This window comes from Pleurodeles waltl, chromosome 5 (assembly GCF_031143425.1).
Source record: "Pleurodeles waltl isolate 20211129_DDA chromosome 5, aPleWal1.hap1.20221129, whole genome shotgun sequence".
Lineage (NCBI taxonomy): Eukaryota > Metazoa > Chordata > Amphibia > Caudata > Salamandridae > Pleurodeles > Pleurodeles waltl.
The window spans coordinates 640,175,025-640,200,337 of record NC_090444.1 but is presented as its reverse complement, the minus strand read 5'-3'; the positions used below and the strand labels follow the sequence as shown (position 1 = coordinate 640,200,337).

Here is a 25,313-nt window from a genome sequence, read left to right as displayed (position 1 = left end):
GGAGCAAAAGAAATGGAGACCAGTGACATTACAAGATGTCAAGTTGTTTCCTGCCATTACGGAGGGAGGTGAGGCAGAGAAGGAAGATAGTGCTAAAAAGGATGAAAGTACAGGGAAAATGAAAAAGAGAAAGTCCTATATAGACGATGAAGACTCAGATGTTGAGGATCTCATTTTTTTTAACAGCTGTTGAAAGTTCGACCTCCACCTTTAATGACTTATGCAGGGGGTCCAGGCACTAGTGTTACTACTGCTGCTTCGGCACAAGCACAGGGGGCTAAGGGAGCAGTACAGTCAGACGGAGGACAGATACCGGGGGTAGTGCAGACTACACCTAATGCAGGGACTACTACTGTGGTCCAAGCGCAGATTCATACACCTTCAGTGCAGAAAATTTAACCAGAGATACCAGTTCTTGAGACAGCTCCAAATATAATGGTGCCTAGGGAGCAAGTGCTTCCGAAGCCAGTGCTGGTCCAAACAGATCCGACACCAATGCTATTTTCTTTAGCACAGGTGCTGGGTTTGCCAAAGTTTACCCCAATGACAGGATTACAGTCAGATATTACACCGGTTATGAATCAGGCACTGGGGGTAACATTTCCACAAGGTGTGAGTGTTAGGGAAGCTCCAGATGCAATATCACTACCAATTACTGTTGGTCTGACGGTACCCTTATTTGCGCAAAAGAAATCGGATGTAGAAGAACAGAATGAAATGTCACAGAGTCTTGTGAGGAGAGGTGCGAGTGATCCTGTGCAGATGATGTCGTCTACAAGACAGACTTTTAATGGATCTAGACCTTTAATGGATCTTAGTCTACTTGTGGCACTTTCAGATGCAGTGAATGGCCCGAATGGGAGTCAGAGCCTGAAACATTTGACACCGCATGCTTCAGGTGCAGTGGTGCAACAGCTAATAGTGCTAAATGCGAGTAATATTTCATTACAGGGATTGTAAGCTCAGCAATTGAGTGAGTGGCTAGATAGTTTGAACACCCCTCAAAATGCATCCAAAGGTGAAGAGCAGATAAATCGTGTAAGGTAAAATATAGAAGCAACGAAAACAATATTCATGTTCATGAAATGAAAGAGGCTGCTTTTGCTTCTGTTCCTGAGACTACTACACTAACAGCTTAAGAGAGGTTTAAGTTAGATGAAAAATACTTGCATGATTATACTAATGCACATGGAGGGCTTTCTTCAAATGTGTTCTATCGCTTGTTGAGTGAGTATGTTGAGATGATGAATGCAAGGAAGTGTCTTGTTTGTACACAAATTGCATCCTCTGTAGAAGAAGGGGTTACGTACCATAGTCTGCCATTAACATATGGTATAAGCTGTAGTCTGCTACTAACAAGATTCTATAACCAAGAGTACATACAATACTTTTAGTGGTTCTAACTATAATATGGTGTTTTCATTTGTTCCTATTATTAGAGATCTGAGTAAGGTAGCTAAAAAGCATGATATAGTATTAGTAAGAGGATTCTTTTAACCAACACTAACCTTTGGTACTGCTTATGCACACTGCAACAATCTAACTTGCTTACTAACCTCATTGGAAAAGAGCTTTATAGGGCATACTGATAACAGAAGGAAAGCATTGAAGGAGAAGTTAGAGAAAGGATTGGAGAAAAGGACTTATAAGAATGATTATGCTTATACTGCTATTAAAACACAAGGGAAATTGGCTCTAGATGCATTACATGTAGGGAAGCTTTGTATATATAGGCCGAAATCATGCACTGACACTTTATTTGTGGGAACAAGTGAATGTAGGCATGTGTTCTTGTTTGAGAGTAAATTCACTTTTATGCTGAATGGTCAGGGCCCTGTGATTCCTGGGATCTACTAGATTTGTTGACAATGCTTATTACCGTCTTCCTAGAGGATGGTATGGGGCATGCTATTTGGGAATAGTTTTCCCTAAAATTTATCAGATAGATGATCTGAAGAAAATACCGAAATTGACTGAATTACATCATGAGTGACAGAGGACGGAAACCTCTTCTGCAATTGTGGGAGATATTTTTGGTGCAGTAATTCCTTCTGCAGGAGTTATTCTGAATGCAATTAAGATACGAAACTTGTCTACTATTGTGGATAACATGCTGACAAACTTTATAGGGGCAATACGCCTATTAAATACTGAATTGGCTGCGGATAGAGCTATGGCACTTCAAAATAGGCTTGCTTTAGACATAAATTTGGCGAAAGATGGCGGAGTCTGTAAAGGCCGAAAGGCCGCCCGCCAGCCCAGGGGAAAACGACCTTCCCACCATGAAGCCGGCTCGTAATCGAGCCGGCGGAGTGGGAAGGTGCGACGGGTGCTACTGCACCCGTCGCGTATTTCACTGTCTGCTATGCAGACAGTGAAATACTAGCAGGGCCCTCTTACGGGGGCCCCTGCAGTACCCATGCCATTGGCATGGGCACTGCAGGGGCCCCCAGGGGCCCCGCAACACCCCCTACCGCCATCCTGTTCCTGGCGGGCGAACCGCCAGGAACAGGATGGCGGTAGGGGGTGTCAGAATCCCCCATGGCGGCGCAGCGAGCTGCGCCGCCATGGGGGATTCAAATGGGCAACGGAAAACCGGCGGGAGACCGCCGGTTTTCCATTTCTGACCGCGGCCAAAGCGCCGCGGTCAGAATGCCCAAGGGAGCACCGCCGGCCTGTCGGCGGTGCTCCCGCCCCCGTTGGCCCTGGCGGTGCAACACCGCCAGGGTCATAATGAGGGCCTTACTTACTAATTTAACTAATTCAAACAAGGATTGGATTTGAAGGAATTGAAGGAACCAGGGGTTCTTGGCTAGGTAGGCTGTTTGGAGTGACATTGACAGTGACAAATGACTGACAAACTTAATTGCTGAATTACTTTATTAATGCTAGTATTAGAGTTTATTGTTCTGCATTGTCATATATGTTAAGAATCAAGTTTGCTTATAAATGAACTAATAAAGATTGTTCAATGAAGATTGAATTAACAGATGATTAGAATTGTAATCATGAGGGAATAAAATTGATTAACTTCTTCTTGAGTAGTGGTTATTCTTAACTATTATGGATTTGGGCTGTTTTATTTAGAATGTTCTTTGATTATTGATGTTAGCTACCATTTCAGTGGTCACTGCATGACTAGGATACTCCATGCGATTCAAAAGGTTCATGGACCTATACGCGTCCCCTTGTAAGTTTACTTACTAAGGACCAGGCGCGTTATCACATGCAAAAATAATATAGCCACAATGTGCTCAGACACCCAGATGCGATGACCCAATACTATACCCTTGGCATTGTTTTTTTTTCAATTATATGATGATATGGTTTTATAGTAACGCAAACACCTGATTTGTTTTCTCTAGAGTGTCCATTCTAAGGTCCGAACTACTCTGCCTGAAAAAGGAAGTGCACTTGGCAGTGTTGCTACAAGGGACTCTACCAGGCCCTACTGATCACAAACACCACAGTGCACAATGAAAGAGTGCACCCCGCCTCCTGAAGCTCATTAGGTTGTCCAAACTGTACATCACATCTCCTGCATACTTCCTATTCCGGTACCAGTTTTGCTACACCATCCGACCCTGATGTCTCAAGTGAAGAATTGGTTGCCTACACCTGTTTGACTACAAGTCACCCCTTGCCAACCTTGTGACTCCTTCTGAGGTGAAAGTCTAGAAACCCACTTTGGTGTCCCTCCATGGACCTGGCTATCCATCTTTACTGCACATCTCCTGCTTTCACAAATCTAGTGCAACATTAGGGAAATGTATATTATCAGTATATTTCCAAGGTCCTCTAAATCCTACTTAAGAGAAACCTCAGAGCCTGCTGAGACTCCCACTCTCTGAGTTCCAGTTTCTGTCATATTTATCTCCTTCATTGCTCTCAATGGGTCGAGAATGCATTTAAGGTGATGAATAGTGGGGATAAGTTAGAATTCCATACTCATTAACCTGGCGAGGAGAATGTCTCACTGAGTGCCTATTTTTTATATGTTTCCTTTAATAAACATGTTTTAGACTTTTAGTAGGCATGAAGACATTCATTTTCTTTCAGCCATTTCAGAGGGGGCTTGCTGCACAGGCATATGTAGTGCAACATATTGACTAATCGCAAATCTTTACCATACCAGAGGGAGGGACAATTCTGTGGCAGGGTAATAAGATCTTAGGGTGCCACCCAGAATTCCCTGGCCTCTGATCAGGGTGATGAGGAGCCAGACCGGGGCATAGCCTGATCTCCACCCAAGATGGGCAGCAGGGGAGCCATGCAAAGTAGGGATGAAGCTCAGCTGTTTTGCACTATCGGGCAATTCTTTACAGTGGTTTCAACTCTCGAAGGAAAAGCAAGGAAGTAGGGGATTCTGGAGGCAGGTGAATATTTGGTAAATTGCTTTGGCAGCGTATCAAATAACCATCCTCTGCATCTTTCATTAAGTGAAAATTATAGGGGCATATTTACAAGCCCCTAGCACCTTCCTCTGTCACATTAGTGTCATTTTTTATGCTAATGTGGTGTTAGGAAGGCATTTTTGCAGCACCCTATTTACAAAGTGGTGCAATGCTCACATTGCGCCATTTTGCACCCCCTTGCGCCACATTCTGCCAGCGCCAGCCATAATATATGCAAAGGGGGGCGTTCCAGCTCTAGAAGGACCACAAAAATGGCATAGTGAAATCTACATGATTTCACTGAGCCATTTTTGACGTCATTTTTTATGTCTGCTCAAAGCAGATGTTAAAATGGCACACCCATAGAAACCTATGGGCCTCCTTACACTTTGCTGCACTAGTGCCAACATTTTTTACACTAGTGCAGCAAAGCACCACAATAGCGTCAAAAATGTTGATGCTATTGGTCTAACGACTGCCATGATGTGCCGTATTGTAAATATGGCATACCCATGGTGTCATTAGGTGGGGCAGAAGCAGCGCATGAAAACTGGAGCATCAGCATTGATGCGCCAGTTTAATTTAAATATGACCCATAGTCCGGCCTGGTCCAGATCTGAAGAGTATGTCTTAGTAAAAACTGAGGCTCTAGTGCACATGTGGGGGGTGCGGGGAACATGTAACTTTGACAGTGATAGGCAATGCAGCTGTTTACTCAATAACGCCTATTTAGAATATTTACAGCTTAAGTAACAAAGTAGTAAATACATTTGCCAAGTGTCTGATAAAATGCAAAATCCAGCCATCACACTAAATAAATAATTGTAAATCAAATAAAAGAGGCTTCAGTCTCTTTCAGAATCAGTGTGTACATTTACTTGAAATTATCGTCAACCTTTAAAACAAGGCTTGATTTTTAACTCGTTGTCTTCATTATGAAAAAGATATCCTTTTCTCACTCATTCTTTGAATATAGAGCATGCTAAATTACCTTTTCCTGCCAGGTAGTTCTCAAAGAATTCCTCCAGCTTTTCGATAGGCTCTTCTGCAAGTTGATTAAGCATACACTCAAAGTGATAGTATGAAACCAAATTATCTTTCGGATTTCTAATGACATAAATAACCTGCAAGCCAAGAAATGTAAACAATGTTAAACATATCAAAGACGATTTAATTCAAAACGCATGTTGTATTTTTTCAATTACAGAAATCTTAGGGCCTGATTCACAACGGTAAACTTACACTTCTGTGTAAGTTTATGATGTTTGCTTTTGACAAAGGAATATATGAGTTGTATCATTAGGACTCCGCATTCGTAAAAATACTACGCCTAAATCCCTTTGTGAATAGCAAACAATCGTACACTTACACCAAAGTATAAGTTTATCCTTGTAAATCAGGCCCAACCTGATTTAAGTACGTGTGTGCAGAGGTTTCTGTCACTTACAGGCCACATCCGCAAATGATGGCAGGACTAGTCTCAAATCTACATTCAAGTTTGATAAAACTACTTCCATTGAATAAGGTTAACAGTAACTTCTGTCAGTTAGAGTGCTATGAAATACCAACAACTGCATGTTGAAAGAGAGTTATTTTATTACCAGGGTATTTACAGAATTAATCAATAGTAGTAGACAAGATACTCAAAAAGTGTATTTTTACAACTGTGTATAAACATTTCTGCTTTGGAATATCAAAACCCAATTTTGTTTACAAGAAGCCAAAGGAAGTAGATTTTAACCAAACAATTTATTTTACACCCAGCATTAGCATTTTGTCTACAGAACAGGCAAGTGAATTCCCTTAACAATATTCCAAAAGAGTATAATTCGAAAATTGAAAGTCTAGTTCCAGCAGAAAACAGTTTTCCTAATTTCTTTTAGTCTGGGGAGTAGGGCTCAGCCAAATATTGTTTATGAGGTTTGAGAACCTCCTAGGACTTTTGCAAATGTGGTCTGCCACACAGAAATTTATTAGAGACCGAAAATCACCTGTCTGATATGAAATCGCGGCAAAATTCTGAAACTTAGATCTTGGCAGTAATGGTCTGCCATTGATTTTCTGTCAGATTTCCCATCCTCCTACTAGGCATTCTGTGAGCTCTATTTAGATGTTGATGAGTCCACAGAAGAAAGACCACAGCCGAATCGCCGCCACAGCAATGAATCACCACTTGCTTCGACAGAGCCATAGACAAAAGCGTCTGGTGATGGGACTCTAACCAGTTGTACCACCGAGCCAATCAAAATGTGTCTTCCTGCCGATGCAACTGTGGCAGCTAAAACTCCACACCTGAGTTGTCGGATTGGAAGAGATAAAAGGATGAAACTCACATTTTTCGAGTTTTCACATATCCTGCCACCATGAACCCAGTCATACAAGTCTTCAGTTGCGGCTGGTATCGGGACAAAGAGGGGTGGGGGACGGGGATTACACGGAACAACACAAAAAAGCAAAAACTTACCTGTATTGCCGCATCGCATCGAATCCTCAGGATCCACTTTTCACTGCAGGCACAGGCTCTCAGCCTGCTCTGCGTATAATCCTAACACTGCTCTTATGCTTCTGGCAGCCTGACAGCCACATCAGAATTGGCCTGAGCGCCCTATATTTGCGCTCCCAGGCAGACTGGGAGCCTGTAAGGAGAGAAAGTATTGAGGGTCCCTGGTATAATCAGTAGCCCGTCCAGGGAAATATACGTGAAGTACAAGAACAATACATTGTATTGCTTAAGTAGCTAAATTCTTGTTCTTGTACATCAAGACTGTGAGCCTGTGCCTGCTGTCTCCAAGCCGGCATCACAGCTCAGGTTGAAGACAGCTCAGTGCGCATGTTGGTTTGGCCGTCCTGTCCTGACACACACACTCCCCCTCCATAGCTGCCATCCCCCATGGCCCGCCCCCTACAACAATAAAACAATAATGAACGTAGTTTATTATTGTTTTATTTTTCAAGTTTTGCAGCTGCTGCTGGCCTGGGGGCGTCCTTCATAGTCGGAGGAGCCACCCCTTCAAGTCCTGCTGTTACTGCTGCTCCTGGACCAGGACAAAAATCAACTCCCTTCGTCACCGAAATAGAAGGTAAGTCACTGTATTACCTGTCATCCTCAGAATTGTTGGGGTACTGTAGCACAGGACTTGTGCATGTTTAATAAATACTTGTAAGCAATAGTACAATGATGCACAACACATATGTCTGTAAAGTTGTAGTTATAAAAATGTTTAAAAACACAACTCGATATATCAGAAACACACACAAATCTGGTACTAACTGCATTTGTGGCAATGGACACAAAAAGTCACATCAATCCCACCGCAAAATGTGTCCATACAGGTGTGTGCAAAATTATTCTCTAAACTATCATATCATATACATAAACAGTATACCAAATGGGAACTACCCAAATCCATGATAATGTAGAAATCACACCACAAAATGTACAAGTGGATGTACGTAGAATGTATAACCAATGTTACTTCTAAACTGCAAACATGTCAGAGATGTATGAAGGTCACATGTCCCCTTGGTTTCTGCAATTTTGACAAACTTTATATGTTATTTAACTTTAAAATGTCAGTTTTCCTGTGTAATGCATATGTCTATATTATAGAAATAAACACATGTGCATTCTCAAGTCATAAAAATAGAAACATATATAATTTTTGGTGTAAGTGTCCAGTAACATGATGAATGCTTTCACCAAAATTAGCATGTCCATCACAAATGCAATATGAAAATATCTAAAAAATAAAAACTGTGCTGGTCATTGTCACAAATGAGAGTAAGTGCATGGCACTCATTTTAGCAGTAATAAAATCATCAGCAAACAATTAGTAACAATCCAAAAACAAGGTCAGAACAAATGGTTTAAAAATTAAATACATTTTAATATCACGTGAGCTACTTCTCTCAGTGTATTATTTTTCATACCAACAAAGAGTGTCCAAATTGTCCACAAGTGGACACGTGGGCTTCAGGCGCTGAACTTGTCTACTAATTTCACTGCCAGGTACAACCTCCTCAGGAAGGGGCATCTATTTGGCAGAGAGCAGGCACCTCAATGATCTCACTTTGTGGGGAGGTCTTTAATTTTGGGATGGTCGGGTTTGGGTTTGAGAGGGGTGGGTGTGGGTTTGGTTTGAGGAGGGGTGTGTTTGGATTTGGGAGGTGTGGGTTTGGTTTTAGGAGGGGTGGATTTGGATTTGGGAGGGGTGGGTATGGGTTTGGAAGGGGTGGGTTTAGATGTGGAAGGAGTGGGTTTGGAGTGGAAGGAGTACAAAGACGTTTGTGAGGGGTGGATTTAAGTTTGAGAAGGGTGGTTTTGGGTGTGGAGGAGGTGGGTTTGGGTGTGGAAAGGGTAGAAAGACATTTGGCAGGGAGGATTTGGGATGTTGAAGTCACGGCCAGAGCGAAAAGGTCATCCATAAGAAAATGGGTTGGGTGGTTGGCAGGGAGTTTGGGTTGGGAGGTAGAGGGAGTGCTAGTGTCTGATATGCATGTGTCTGTTAATGATGCCATCGCCTATGGTTTCTGGTGTATGTGGTCTATGTGTTGGTTTGTGTCTCTTACTGGGTGTATGTTGTATGAGTGAGTGTGGGCGTTTGTGTACAGTGGTGTGTGTGTGATGTACAATATATGTGTGTGTGTGGATGGTTGTGCTGTGGAGGTGCTGAGTGTGGTTGTGGTACCTGGGGATGTGCTGGTGCATGTGTGTGTGGTGGGTATGTATGTTGGTGTTGTGGTGGGTGTTAATCTGCAGGTGTGGCCGTTGTGGGTGTGAATGTTTGTGTAATGGTGGGTTTCGGATCTGCAGGTGTGGTATTAGTGGGTGTTTGTGTTGTGGCGGATGTGGTGTCTGTGGGTATGTTTGTGGTTGTGGGAGGTATGGTGTCTGTATATTGTGTGTGTGTCTGTTTTTCTTGCTCTGTTTGTGTGTGAATGTGCTGCTTGTGTGTGTTTGAGTGGGTGCATGCAAATGTGTGAGTCTGCTTTGGATAGGGCTGGGAAGAGGGATTTGGGATGAGGAAGGGGTGGGAGTTTGTGAAGAGGGTTTGAATGTGTGGGGGGGCTTTGATCACTAAGGAGGCCAGACCCTGGAATGACCTCTGTGGGCCAGACATGACACTGTGAATGACAACAAGATAAGCTAGCACCTGTGCCATCTGCCCACTAAGTCCCTGAATGGCATTCTGTAGTGCAGTCTGGCCTACAGAAATAGTCTGCAATAGGTCAATGGCCTCCTCATTGAGCGCAGACTGGGAGACAGGGGCAGGGGGAGATGCCTGCAGCAAAGGCGATGCCACCCCTTTTTAGGGGGCTGCTATGGCCAACTGGGGTAGGAGCAAGAAGGAGGGTAGAGATGGAAATGTGGGTGGCGGGCAATGGTGCAGGTGGAATTTTGCAGTAAGCTCCACCAGCTGTAGGGATTTGTCTTCTGTGGAGGCCTCCAAAGATGATGTTGAGTCACTGGTGGCCTCCGTGCCAATAAGCTCTGTGGCACTGGATCCCTCAGTGTCAGTGGTGTCTGCACCGGTACCAAAGTGCCCAGCTTGTTCCCCGCTGATGTGGCCGCTATCATCTTTGCATAGCCCAGATGATGCTGAAAACACAGATACAGCAGTTTGAGTGTATCTGTGTAAATACAACGGAACATGAACATTGCTCACAAAACATTTTCCAAGTCTACATATTAAACCAGCTTCAAGGCCCTCAAACATAACTTTTTTATCATTAGTACCTCATGCATGTAGGGAAGAATTCCACAAACCATTTGCTCACAGTCTAGAAATCCCCCATGCTAGTTCCCATATCATGCATGCCTTTTGTCTTTCATCCACTTTTAATGCTCTGCATGACAAATGGCTTAAAAAGCATGAGTAAATATATAGTCCTGTACACACTCTTAACCCACTTCAGTATGGAGCAAAAACATATCCACATTCCCAAAAGGGTCATGTTTTGGGTCTGATATTGACTTATCAAGATGGGATACTCCAACATTTATGTGATGTAACTTTCCATCTACAAATGTCATTTTAGGTATCACTTTAATCACCATCATTGATTTCTCGTCTGGACATACCCAAGGAAATGTATTTGTAATTTGGGGTATGTGTAACTCTGTCACCAATGTGGACACCTTCGTGTCTGTTTCAGTCAATAGTTTGGCATATGAATCCATGTTGGTTGACACAGACTGGATTACAATTACATTTGGGAAGGACTAAGGCTTCATGACAATCTGCTACTGTCCACAAGAACTGACATGAATCTTGCTGTTGAAACATATTTCTAACCTATTTCAGATAAGGATTGATGCCACTGTACACGTTTCCAGTCCTTTGGGAGCAGATGCTCATGAACATATTGTCATTGAACAACTGTGTCATGAGTGCATACTATGTCATATCAGCAGTAATAGACCCTACATTATCTACTTACATTTCTGATGGTGCATCATACCTGATCCAATACTCAAATGGGGAATGTTTGATACAAATGTCCCTCTCAACATAGAGAAAACACAGGTATCCCTTTTTCAAATGCAGACATGTGTCTGCTCAAAGAAGTACTTTGCTTGTGATGAGGAAGCCAATGAAAATCTTTAGCACAACACTATACACCAAACACAGCATCCAACACTGTCTTACACCTCCAGAAATTCTCATTTGTGTTGGATGTGTGTCAACTGTCATACATTCAATAACTCACCCCTTGATGCTGCTATTGGGCCCTCAACTTCCATCTCTCACATACATTCCCAAACCAGTCAGTACAAAATTATTTCAAACATTTTAAATATGCTAGGAAATACTAATTGGCAGTGATATGCTGACTATGCTTAGCACTTTCTGTCTCCTCATGTTACCAATTCAGGCCACAAACATCATCTAGACCAGGGCTAGGAAACCTTTCCTTTAGTGGGAGCCACTCCTGATTAGTCCAAATTATTGTAAGACCCTAAAGGACAAATAACCTATACATTATTTGCACATAGCCCTATGCACAGCTACGTTGGCTTCATACCTAATCTTAAAAGAGCCAGATAATATGGTACACGCCACGTACAGTGACTAAGGGCAGTAAGGGAGGGCTGCTATGTGTCAGTGAAAGCATGGTGTTGGGTGATGTATGACTAAGTGTGTGTAGTAATGAGACATACATGTATGGATGACTGAGAGCCTGTATCATTTAGATGTGCAGCACAGGAAATACCTTTCTGCTTATGTGACACCATGGCATGTTTGAAACATATAGATACTTATTTCTAATCATGGGATGCAATTTCACTTGACAGAACAGCATCAGACAGCTCCACAACTTTGCAGATTCTTCTTGCACTTTACACTTCACTCATTTTAACATGGGCTGTATGTTTTCACTTATACTAGTGGTACAGTATCTACTGACCACTGGACGTAAGGGGCCTGCAGTTTGCCTAATGAAATCTGAAATGGTGAGTAACACACTGAAAGTTGTGTGTATACTTTCAGGTTACTTTTTATTTAAATGTACAGACATTTCTAGCATTGTCAAACAACATTATGTGCCCAGCTAAATCAATCAGTTCACTACACTTCAATAACAACACTTCACTCATGAACAAAAAGAGACAAATTAGCCTGTGTACAAAGGAGGAACAAGTTACCTTTCCTACTTCTACATGTACCTGTTCCTCACGGTTCCCGTACAACTGGCTGTACAGGGACAGAATCTCCTGGGTGAGAATATCCGCCTTCTCCAGGGAGAAGTTAGGACTCTGTCACTTACTTTGTCTGGCATCCTGGCTCCCAGATATCAATGACAGCAGCAAAAGTTGAACAGGTGTTGTTGGCTGCAGTGTTAGAGGCAAGTAAAGAAATTTCCAGATGCAATGTACAAGTACACTTCATACCTGCTCTGCAGCATTTGGCTTTTGAGCATCGCCGTCACACATATTACCCTATGCCGGTGTCCGTAGTGAAGAGTCCACCTACTAGGCGGTCAACTCCCACTGATGGCCAGCGGATAGCCAATGTCCTGATGGGAAAATCAGGCACCTGCCATTTTAGGACATGAGATGTGTAACACTGTTTTTGGCAAAATATGACACATAAAAAAGTGAACCGTCCCTATGTTTGACATCAATAGTGCTGAAGCGTATGTTATACTTCCAATAACGGTAATTGTAAAAAAAAGAGAAAAACAATAATGTGCAAATGAGACATTTCCAAATGTATTATTCACACATTATTTGTAAAACAATGTCAGATATGTAAATAAACATAGATTTGTAGAAGCAAAAATGTTTAAAATGATTGGAACATATATGACACAACAAGATCCCTATTCAAACCAAGACATGAGATGTGTGTTGATTGTTAAAGTCTTAAGGGACAATTTTAATTAGTAGTTTGTTTTCTTTACTTGAAGACATGTGAACCATTTCGAGACCTTGTCACCATGGAGGCAGGGGACATAATAAAAAAGTTCAGATTAAATAGGCAAATTATACTGGATTTGTGTCAGCACCTGGAGCCTGATCTCCTGTTTCACAAAAAGAATACAACAGCAATAACACCAGCAGTGAAACTAAGGGCAGTACGTCATTTTGTGGCCACTGGCTCTTTTCAGTCCACTATGGCAGTATCTAGAGGCATGTCACAGCCAACCTTCTGTGGTGTGTTACAAGAAGTCCTTGTGTCATTGATGAGACACATCAACAACTTCAACCAGTTTCCGAGAGGTTGGGATTTTGCCAATATGAAGGGAGAAATTTAGGATTTGGGTGGCTTCCAAATGTGATTGGAGCAATTGATGGCACACATATTGCCTTGGTGCCACCACACACCAGGGAATAGGCCTACCACAATCAAAAGAACTTCCATTAAGTCAAAATGCTGTGTGCTTACCGGATTTATGCATATGAAGTATGTGTGCCTGCTTTCCTGGGTCAACATATGATTGCTTTGTACTATAGAACAGCACCATACCCCTGCCAAAGTCACAACTTGGACATGAGAGGACCTGGCTTGTTGGTAAGTACAACAGGACTTGAGGATCATTTGCTTTAATCCTAGTTCAGGAATGTACAATGACTTGGTCTGATTTTAATCTATCAGTTTATTGCGTCCACGTAGGAGACTCAGCGTATCCTAACTGACCATGATTGTTGGCACTGCCATGGAATCCAACAACGCCTGGTGAAGTCTGCTTCAATGAGGTTCATGGAAGAACACAGATGACCAGTGGAGCAGGCTTTTAGGCTCCTTAATGCCAGATTTAGGTGTCTGGACAAGTTCTGTGGAGTCCTCCTCTACTCACCCGATAAGGTGTGCCAAATCACGGTTTGCTGCATGCTGAACAACATCGCCATGTGATGGAACATCCCAATCCTTGCAGAGGATGGAGACTGTGAACAGCCTCCATGGGAGGATGTTGAAATGCCCAATGAAGATGTCAGTTATGAAGAGGAAGGAATTGTTATATGTCAAGATGTTATTGACCACTTCTACACCTGGGTGCAAGTGTACCCTCACATAGCGTGACATCCAATGCCAGAACAACTTGTGACATACTGAACATATCCGTCTGCGATGGTTATTTGGTAGGAATGGTCAGTTCAGGAAAGTCCAAGGCAATGATGTTTGTGGATTAGTGTTCCCCTACATTGGCTACTGTGTTTATGGATAGAGATTACCTTTGCTTGTGCTAAGTATGTGTGTCCTCCTAACTTATCCTTTGAGTCAAATTTTATATGTGAAATCATTCATTTCCCTTGTTATTCTGCTTTAGGGTCTTTCACCATTTCATCTTCATTTGGACATTTCAAAGTTGTGACATTTGCAATGATATGTTGCTGGTGGAAAGTACAAAGGGAGTATGGTTGATCCTGGAACAGACAACTACTTTGGATGGACAGATCTTGTACGGAGACAACTTGTAATGTGGTTGAATGTAAGATCTTGAAATTGTATCAGACCTGTTTTCTGTTGGATTTTGCGACCACGGCAATATGTGCTGCTTACCTTGCTCTAACCGCATGTGTATGTCAAGGCATAGCACACTGGTCTTCCTTCACATTGGATAAATCTTCAATTTATGTTCTGTGTAGGAAACTGTTGATGTGTCTACTAATAGTTTACCTACTTAATATTATTTCATGAAATATCCCCTTTTTACCATGGTATCAAGATTCTGGATTGTCAACTTCTAAATCGCACAGACTGTTTGGATTCTGCATGGTTTGTGAAAAGCATATTTGATTATGTCACAAAATTGTTACCTACAAATGTATGACACCAATACATTCAGATTTTATTGTTTCTTTTTCCATCTTTTTTACACTGGAAACACAATACTAAGTTGGTATATCTTATTAGTTTCAGTGTCATATTGTTTGACAGATTAAAAAAATTATGGTGTAAATACCACACCAGTCTTTGATTTTGTTGTATGTGCATTTATTTTGAACAAAATAATGAATGCAATATCTTTGAAACCAGAATGAAAAAGAGCATGAATAAAAAACGAAAGTCCATCATGGTGGATGAAACTATATTTGCTGAGCACAAATTGAAGTTCAATGTTCAACCCAGAATCTCTCCTTAAAAAAAGGTAAATGTATCCACAAAATAGTCCACAGAGTGAATGATAGACACACAATGGATAAACTAAGGTTCAGCATCTTTTGGAGGTGGCAGTGGAGGTCTTGTCATCCTCTCCTGGTGGTCCGGATGAATGTCCCTTCCAGAGGGGTTGAGGGAGGGGCAGAGGTGCATGGACTGGGGTGGGAGGATCAGTTTCTTGTTGTGGCAGGGCCTCCCTGTCAGATTAAAAAAACAAACTATCAGTGGTGTGTTACAAGAAGTCCTTGCTTCAATGATGAGACACATCAACAGCTTCATCCAGTTTCCAAGAGCTCAGGATTTGGCTCAATGTGAAGGGAGAATTGTATGATTTTGGTGGCCTATCACATGTGGCTGGAGTAACTGATGGCACACACATATTGCTTTGGGGCCACCACACACCAGGGAACAGGTCTATTCCAATCAGAAGAACTTCAATGTGCAAGTTGTGGCTTACTGGATGTATACATCTCAAGTTTGAGTGCCCGTTTTCCTGGGTCAACACACGATTCCTTTGCAATACGTAACAGCACCATACTCCTGCAAATGTCACAACTTGGACCTTAGAGGGCCTGATTTGTTGGTAATTACAAGATGACTTGAGTATCATTTGCTTTAATCCAAGTTTACGAATGTACAATGGCTTGATAAGACTTTAATCTATCAATTTATTCCTTCAGTCTAGGGCACTAAGCGTAAATTGTATGGAGTCCAATGTACAAAATACATTTCTCCTCAAAAAAGGTAAATGTGTCCAGGAAATAGCTCATAGAGTGAGACACATACTGGAGGAAACTAGGTTTGGCGTCTCTTGGCAGTTCTGTTGGAGGTTTTGCCATCTTCTGCTGGTGGAGGGGGTGGGGAAGACAGAGGAACAGGGACTGGGGTGGGTGGATCAGTTACCTGTTGTGACAGGGTATCCCTGTCTGTGGCTGAAGAAGGTATATTTTGTCTTGATGCTGAAGGACCACAGACTGAGGTAGATAGTATAATGTCAAATATTACCCCAGTGAATGAGCACAAACTGGAGTTGTGATTCTGCAGCTCAATAATGTGCTCCCTCTCCAACTGCTTAAGGTCCCAGATCTCTGTTAGGACTTGGTCCATGATGTCTTTGCACTGTTGTATTGCTCTCAACATTCAGTCAATTGTGGTCTGGGTGACAATGAGAACAGTGGCCTCACTTTTCTGTCCCTCTGATTCCCTTCCACAACACCTACCCCCACTACCCTGTGTCCTTGAGGCACTGAAACCCATCCCACTGAGTCCTGGTACATTTGGACGTGGTGGTGGTTGCTCAACAGTAGTCAGGGCTGGGGGAACAAGGTGGGAGTTGTGTTCCTCTGGACACAGGAAGTAGAGTTATCTACAGGCTAAGTTTTTGAGGCAGCTGGTGTGGGAGGTATAGGTGTGAGCCAAGTGTGACTCACTGGGGTTTGTCTGCCCAGACAAACCAAACGGACCAGGCATCTTCTCATTATCCAGACTTGTAGGAGTGATGTGCTTTCTGAAGGCTTGATCCTGGCCTGGAGCGGAGGTGTCTTTGGTTGCAGACAGTGGTCCAGTGGCCCTGGGTATTGCTCCTAATATTAATTTAATAAAAAAAGCCTTAAAGGTTTGTATTATACATCAAATCTGTCTTCAGCTACAGATAGCACAACCTAAAAAAAAGAAAACTTTATGACTAATGGGATGTTTAGTCCTATCTATGATTTTTCACTTTTTACTCATGCAGGTTAATGTACACAGAGGCATTCTTCAGTACAAAAGATGGAGAGATGTCCTGAAATGCAAAATGTTATTTAGAAAATGTATGACATTTAGCAAACAGGCCTGGCATCCTTGAAAACAAACCATGGTACAACTTATTGGATTTAATGGCATTGATCATCATATGAACACTGCAAAAGGAAATTGTGTATCAACAGTACTTACAATTAGCATGCCACAAAACATGAAAGGAAACCTTTGAAGATACAAACTATGATTTATGCAAGCAAGTAGATCAAGTGGAGTAACAAGAAGGTGACAACTTACTGGATCAACACAGCAGATGAAATTTTGATACGTACTATGAAATGGATAATGACAACAAGATAAAGCTTTGACTTTTAGTCATATGTAGACGTAAAGGGAGGTTAAGCAACATCATGTTGCACTATTGTTTTGCAGAGACAAAAGCAGGGCATCATGGTCGATGTAGTCATTTGTAAACAAAATTGCCAATACTTGTGAAAAAGTGAGTAACACATACCTATATAAATTAGTACATTGACAATTATACACACATTTACAATATGTACATATGTTTCTGTATCATGTAGGGTAAAATACCAGTTACAAGCACTATACTTTTGTGTGCAGATGGATGGAATTTGGAACCTGTTTTTTGAAGTACAACACCTACATTGAGACACAGCAGATGACTAGGTAAATGCAAGGCGTTTTCCATGGAGAACAACACACACTCTAATAATACATATCTGTCATTATTAAATAGATTGTAACAACCATGATGTTACTGATTTGGATAACACAAGGGGACATATTTAAAAAAAAGTGGCACTGCACATAGTGCAGCGCCATTTTTCTTGCACCCCTTCAATCAATCAATCAGTGCTTGTAAAGCGCAACTACTCACCCGTTAGGGTCTCAAGGCAGTCGGGTGGGGGAAATGTAGCGTGTACCAGAGAGGTGGTTTAGAAAAGCCATGTCTTCAGTTCCTTTGTGAAGCGAGGAGGAAGGTGGTTAGTCTGATGTGGATCGGTAGGGTGTTCCAGGCGGTGGCTGTGAGGCAGGCGAATGAGCGTCCTCCTGATCTGATTTTCCTGATGCAGGGTACTTCTGTGAGAGAGAGCTGGGCTGAGCAAAGGGCCCTGTGGGGTATGTGGAAGTTGAGTTGCTGGTTCAGGTAGGCTGGTCCGTTGTTGTGGAGGGCTTTGTGTGCATGGGTGAGAATCATGTAAGTGATTCTTTTCTCTATGGGGAGCCAGTGCAGTGTACGTAGGTGTTGCAAGATGTGGAAGTGTAGGGGTAGGTCAAAGATCAGTCTTGCAGAGGCGTTCTGGATGTTTTGCAATTTGCGGGTGAGTTTTTTGTTGATTCCGATGCAGAGTGTGTTGCTGTAGTCCAGTCTGCTGGTGATGAGGGCATGCATGACGGTCTTTCTATGTTTGCGGGGGATCCATTTGAAGGTCTTGCGTATGAGGCAGAGGGTGAGAAAACAGGTGGAGGTGACTGAGTTGATTTGATGGTTCATGCTGAGGTCAGGGTCCAGGATGATTCCGAGGTTGCAGACTTGGCTGGCGGGGTTGGGTGGATTTCTTAGGGTGGGTGGCCACCAGGAGTCACTCCACGCGTTGGGTTTAGGGTCCATGATGAGTAATTCTGTCTTGTTTGTGTCGAGTGTAAGGCAGCTGTTTCTCATCCAGTTGGCGAGTGCTTCCATGCCTTTGTGGAAGTTATATCTAGCCTTGTCGGGTTCATTGGAGAGGGAGAGAATGAGTTGGGTGTCGTTGGCGTAGGAGATAATGTTTATTCCATAGCTTCTGACGAGGGTGGCTAGTGTGGCCATATAGACCTTGAACAATGTGGGACTGAGGGAGAATCCCTGGGGCTCTCCAGAGGTGGTGGGTGTGGGATCTGTGAGGAAGGTGGCAAGTTTCACTCGTTGCATTCTACCGGAGAGGAAGGATTGGATACAGTTGAGGGCCTTGTCTCTGATGCTGGCTTCGTGGAGTCTTCTTATTAGGGTGTGATGGGAGACTGTGTCGAAAGCCATCAAGAGGTCTAATAGGATGAGTGCTGCCGTCTCTTCCTTGTCCAGTAGGGAGCCGATGTCTTCTGTTGCGGCCAGAAGGGCTGTTTCGGTGCTGCGGTTTGACCTGAATCCAGATTGGGAGATGTCGAGGATGTTGTGGTCTTCTATAAACCTGGTGAGTTGGCTGTTGACTGCTTTTTCAATTATTAAGACACAAAAGAGAGTGGTGGAAGTAATACAACCCCACACATTCTCCTGAAAGAAATAAGCACATCCAAATACCGCTGGAAGTGTGGGGTGATCACATGAGGGTAAAACTGGATAAGTGGACCCTCGATTAGTGGTGCTGACTTAGCGCGTAATACATATAAGAGGATGTGTGCAGAAGGTGTCTATGGTAGTGGCTATGTCTACAAGAAGGAGTTCCTTTCACGGACTAGGTGGTCTCACACACATAATAGTGTCTTGCTTCATCATTTGACCACCTAGCCCCACCCAGGTAAGATAGTACTACCTGGGCGGACTCAACCTTGTTGTTAAAGGAACGACAGAGGGAGTGCTGAAATAAATCTGACTGGATATAGATGAGGTGGGAATAAAATTACCATACAGGTCACCTATTACGATTAGTTGGGTATTTTAATAGAGGTGCATGTAGGTAAGGTCAAAATTTTGATTGGGACTCAGTTGAATTTTAATGACTCACAGAGTCCAAAAAACGGGGCCCAACATGTTTCTGCCCTCGCTACATGCTGAAAGGTCAGGGGCATTCGTCAGGGTCATGGATCCCTTAGGGCTGGATGCTATATAGCATGCTCCGTGGGTGATGAAAGGTAGAGTAGTAAGCCTACCTGAACTGATTGTTCATACGTAGGTAGGTCTGTAGGATGGATAAAATAGAAATTTATAATGGGAAAGGTGAACAAGTGACACAAAACACAGCACACAGCACACCACACAGGGTGGTAAAAAGTGCAGTGTAAAAACATAGATACACACGCAAACATGCAATAGGGGACTTATCCCGAGGAAAAAGGCGGTTTGCCTCTGGTCTGGGAGATGCTGGAGGGAGGGTATCCCTTGTAGTCACACTCTGTTAGGAGATTAGAAAATAACAAAAGAGGAGAGAGAACTTGCGAAATCTACAGATTAAAGTAGTGGTGGTAGGCATAGGGAAGAGCCCCAGAAGGTAACTAGATGTCTAAATAAAGGCAAGGAAGAGAATGCCTGGTAGGAAGAGCTTGCCTCCGTTTTTAAAGAAATGCTTAGAACGAAACACAGAATGTTGCCAAAGCTTTTTTGCCACTTACCACTCCAAAGGGATTACCGGATAGTGTACCTAGTGCCCGGAGCCCAGCCGCTCGAGTTCAGAGGTGGGTGAACCCCCAGTGCTTAAAAAGGATGTTTAGGAGTTAATTAGGCACATAGAAATTGGTGCGCCGGAAAGTCGGCATGTTTCAAACATCAGAGGCGCTCCCGCAACTCGTGTCTGAAAGCAGAGGCGGGCGTGCGGAGATGACATGCCGCCGTGACTTGGGATGAAGTATGCGGTCAAACGCACAATGATGACGCATCGCGGGGACCGCGGCACATCGAAGGACTCTCAGGGAAGACGGGAAATGGAGTCTCCCTGGGAGAGAAGTATGCAGGAACGGCGCACTGAAGTAAGAGGAAAAAAAAGGGAGAGAGAAAGGAAGAGGAAGAGGGAGCGGTGGGGGGAGGATTTGTAGGGGGTGGGAGTGAAAAAGAGGGGCACAAGAGGGGAATAGGGAGGGGTAGGTTGAAGAAGGAGGTGCAAGAGAGGGGATGGAGGAAGAAAAAGGGAAGATAGAAGACAGAAAAAGAAAAAGAAGAAAGGAAGAAAGGAGGAAAAAAGAGAAGATGATACTGCAGAGGGCACATAGAATATGTTATTAACCCATCAGGTTTACTATGGGGTAAGGTGTAGGTGCACTATAAGGGGGAGATATGCAGAAGGACACAAGGTAGGGGAGTTAGCCCAGTATGGACCACTGAATGTTGTCATTGAGTCCATTCATGTCGGTATGTAGTCTCCATATCCATCTCTGTTCATAGAACAGTAACTTCTATTTTAAGTTCATTGCTGAGAGTTTGAGTTGATCTAAGACCACCCATTCCAAATCGTTGGGGTGGTGGTTGCAGGTGACATAATGTTCAGTCAGTCTTGTGGCATCTCTTTTGCAGCGGATTGTGCTCCTGTGTTCGCATATTTGTGTGCCTACTCTTCTGGTAGTCTTCTGGTAGTCATCTCGATATATCTCAGACCGCACAGACATGTTATCATATAGATAACATTCTTACTGTTACAGTTGGAGAGATGCTTCAGCTCCCTAGGTGTTTGCAAACCCAACGCCACCGCAAGGGTCTTCTTGGTGAACTGGCAGACGCTGCAGTTGCCAGAAGGCAAATGTCCTCTTGGGGGTGGTAGATCCCATAAGGTGCCCTGTCTGTTTTTTTGCGGGGGTATCCCGTGGTCGAGTATGTAAAAAATGTCCCAGATACTCTTTGCTCTTTTGAAGGCATTCAGGGGCCGTTGGAAGGGTAGTCCTCCTGAGGTTAGAATTTTCTAGTCCTTGTTAATTATCTTTTTTATCGTATTGGATGCAGGGTTAAAGGTGGTAACACAAATCAAAGTGTCTTCCTTATTGGTTCTGATAGTGGGTTGTAGTAATGTGTCTCTGTTGCTACAACAGGCACGTTTTTTGGCTCTCCTCAAAAGGTATGCTGGGCATCCTCTAGCTTGTAGTTTGTCATTGAGCTTTTTGGCATGTTTCTTATAATCAGTGAGCTCTGTGCAATTACTTTGTAGACGTAAGATCTGACACACTGGTAGGTTCTCTTTCAGGGAACGTGGGTGGAAACTACTGAATTGCAGTAGGTTATTCCTGTCAATTGGCTTATAGTATACCTCGGTTTTAAGGAGGCCATTCTTTCTCAGTTATGAGAAGGTCAAGAAACGAAATGGCCGGGTTCCCCATGGTGGACGTACATTTTAAAAAGGGATTTAGCGCATTAAGCTATGTAACAAAGGTGATGTCTTCCTCCTTTGTACCCTTCCAGATGAGAAAAATATCATCGATGTATCTTTTCCATAACTTGATGTTATCAAAAAATGTATTGTCATCTGTCAGAACCATTTCTTTTTCGAAATGGTCCATGTAACTAGGTGCAAATGTGCTCCCCATTGTGGTAACTTGTATCTGTAGATAAAAGTTTTTGTTGAATTCAAAGAAGTTTCTGGTTAGTGCCAGATGGGCGAGGTCCAAGACAAATTCTTGAGGTGTGATGGAATCCCAAGTACTATCTTTGAGCAGATTGCTGATGACTTCTAAAGTTGCTTCCTGTGGGATGTTAGTGTAAAGAGATTCAACGTCCAGGGTAATCAGTTGTTCCTGATCTTTCTCAAACTCTAAGTTGTTTAGTAGTATCAAAATACCTTTTGTGTCTTTAAGGTAAGTAGGGATCCTTCTCACATATGGTTGGAGGAGCCAATCGCAGAACTGTGATAGGGGTTCCAGAATGGATCCAATACCAGATACTATCGATCTGCCTGGTGGTGGATGCTTGTTCTTATGAATCTTTGGCAAAATATAGAAGTAAGGAGTTTTGGGATCTGCTTGATTAACCCCTTTGGTGCGGGCGTCGGCCACTGGCCGACGCCCACACACCCTCCCTGGTGCGGGTCACGACCAGTGGCCGACACCAGGGAGGGGGTTAAAAATCCTCCGGTGCATTGCACCGGAGGATTTTTTTTTTTTTTTTTTTACGTTTGGAGACGCGGAAGAGCTTCCGCGTCTCCATCCCACCCCCCTCCCGCCCCCTTATGACGTCAGCGAGGCGCGCTGACGTCACAGTTTTTCCCCACCAGAGAAGGAGAGAAGCAGGTAAGCGTTCTCTCTTTTTCCGGTGGGGAAAAAAAGGCCAAAACGGCCTCCCCAGATGCCAGGGAGGCATCGATGGAAAGGGGAGGCTCTCCCCTTTCCATCGATGCCTCCCTGGCACCGTTTCCTGGCCGTGGATCGCAGCGCGGCTGCGATCCACGGCCAGGAAACGCCCCTAGGCACAAGGGATCTTCTTTGGGGGGGTCGGCCCCCTCGTAAACGGGCCGCCCCCCCCCCGGGGGCAATATTTAATATAGTACACAGTTTTGGGGGCGATCGCGCCCCCCAAAATAAAAATAAAAACGAAAAAAAAAATAATAATGGCGGGGTCGGCCCTTGGAACACGGGCCGACCCCAGGGGGGGGGGAAAAAAACATGTAGTTTTGCCTGGGGGGGCCAATTGCCCCCCCCCCCAGGGTAACCTTAGGGTGACCATCAATGGGGCCAAATTTTTTTTATACATGTGTGCTTTGGCAAGGGCAAGCACACATGTATAAAAAAAAGGTTTGTGACATGAGTGTCGTGTTTTCTTTCTCTCTCTCTCTCTCATATATATGTGTATATATGTATACACATATATATATAGATATATAAAGATATATATACACATATATATATATATATATATATATATATATATATATATATATTTTTTTTTTTTCAGGACAAGCATTGCAGCGTCCATGTGCTGCTTTTCTGACTTGTTGGTGTGTATCTGGGCTTCTAACAACGCCCACCTCACGCCCATCACTACCACTCGTTCGTGGGCTTGCCCTTCAAAAATCCTTTGATGACATTGGAAAATGATTTACCTTTGTCCCTCCTTGGGGAGGTTTTGTTACCGCCTTGGCCATCGCCCCTGGTACAAGGCTAAGTGCACTTATGCAGTTACGTTTAACTGCGAGCGAACTTCTTTTCCTTTTGTGTAACTCTTCACATGATGCTCATGGTGGCCGTGGCGCTGTGAATCGGCTCTCTTATGTGAAAGAGTTTAACTTTCAATAATCAATTTATGTGGCAAGAAAAGTTGGGTTAGGAGTTTATAACGCTAATAGCTCTAACTCGAGCAGATGCGAGACCCATTACATTGTAAATGCTTGTTATTCTTGTGTGTGTTGTTTTATAATGGTGAACAATTTCACCGCACTCCACGAGGACCGTGATCAAGACTCCTTGGTGAGTTGAAACACGTTGGTGGTTATTGACTGCAATAAAATACACTTTTATTTGTACTTCGTGGAGTGCGGTGACATTTTTCGGCATTAGATAATTTCTAGATTGGTCTTCTCTGTCACTGGGCACCGGCAGTGGAGTGTGCCGCCCAGCAACCCTTCAACCACTTTGTTTCTAAACTTATATATATATATATATATATATATATATACATATATATATATATATATATACATATATATATATATATATATATATATATATATATATATATATATATATATATATATGCAACACAAATTGGTTAAAAAGACTGTTGCGCAGTGCACTCCACTGCCGGTGCTCAGTGATGGAGGAGAGCAACCTCGAAAATATTTTGTGAACAAGAATCTCACCGCACTCCACGAGGTTCAAATTGACATGTTTTATCGCAAGTATAAACAATGAAAGAAAAGAGGGACTCATTTACTGAGATCAAGAATCCTTGAGAGTCGAAACGCGTACGTGGCTGTTGCTTGCAATAAAAGATGTCAATTTGAACCTCGTGTAGTGGGGTGAGAATCTTGTTCACACAATATATATATATATATATATATATATATATATATATATGCATGCATGCATGTCTTTTCTGTAGTGGCAGTTGCCATAAAGTAGCTGAGTGGATTAGTAAAGGCAAGCGTTACCTGCGCTTTAAAACTAATGTAATGCCAGGTGGACTATGGAGATATGAGTGGCACTTTTGCTGGGTAGTACTGAGGGAATTAGAAGAGGAGGTAATGGGAGGCAGAGCACCAAAAATGACTGTTGCACAGGGTGTGTGGTAAGGTGAAGTAATACATTCTTTTTTTGTTTTTTTCAGTGTTTTCAGAGAATCTGCAGAATTGGAGAAGAAGCGAAGGTAAGGTGACGACATTTCCTGTTGTACACAACAAACATACCCACAAGCAATTTTGTGACTATCTGCCTTCTACGTAGGCTAGTAATTTAGAGGGACAGTTTAGCCAGTTGCAGAGATGGCGTCTCGTTGGATGACTGCTGATCAAGCCCTAGCTCGGGTTATGGAGGACAGTTCTGATGTAGGCTCAGAGACTGAGACAGCAGACACTGAGACAGCATCTGAGGGAGAGGACAATGGGGCAGATTCTGGGAGTGATTTTTCAGTCGGCGGAGTCCCATCTGACGACACCTCTTCCAGTGAGTCTGAAGGAGACAATGACGACATCCGTGCTGTCCCTTCGCAAGCACATTCGGGGCAGCGGGACCACATTGGGTTAGCCGAACCCAGAGAGCACGTGCTTGCTGCCGCAAGCATAGAGAGAGTGCTCTCTTGGCAGCCCCCCTGTTTGGTTCAGCCCCAAATTCCACCTTTTACTGGTGACGCTGGATGTAAAGTCGATACAGCTAACTTTTTGCCAGTCTATCTGTTTTTGGATGTTGACTTTCTTCAGAAAGTTGTGCAGCAAACAAATTTGCG

The 25,313-nt window shown here is 43.2% G+C and overlaps 1 protein-coding gene across 4 annotated transcripts in view; it reads right to left on the bottom strand.

Moving 5' to 3' along the window:
- LOC138295898 (amine sulfotransferase-like) overlaps positions 1-25,313 on the bottom strand; it is an 895,551-nt gene that overhangs the window by 393,415 nt on the left and 476,823 nt on the right. For all 4 annotated transcript variants that reach the window (XM_069234511.1, XM_069234512.1, XM_069234510.1 and 1 more), the window contains one exon: positions 5,386-5,518. In XM_069234511.1, coding sequence (XP_069090612.1) covers positions 5,386-5,518 — 133 coding nt within the window. The remainder of the gene's footprint in view (positions 1-5,385; positions 5,519-25,313) is intronic.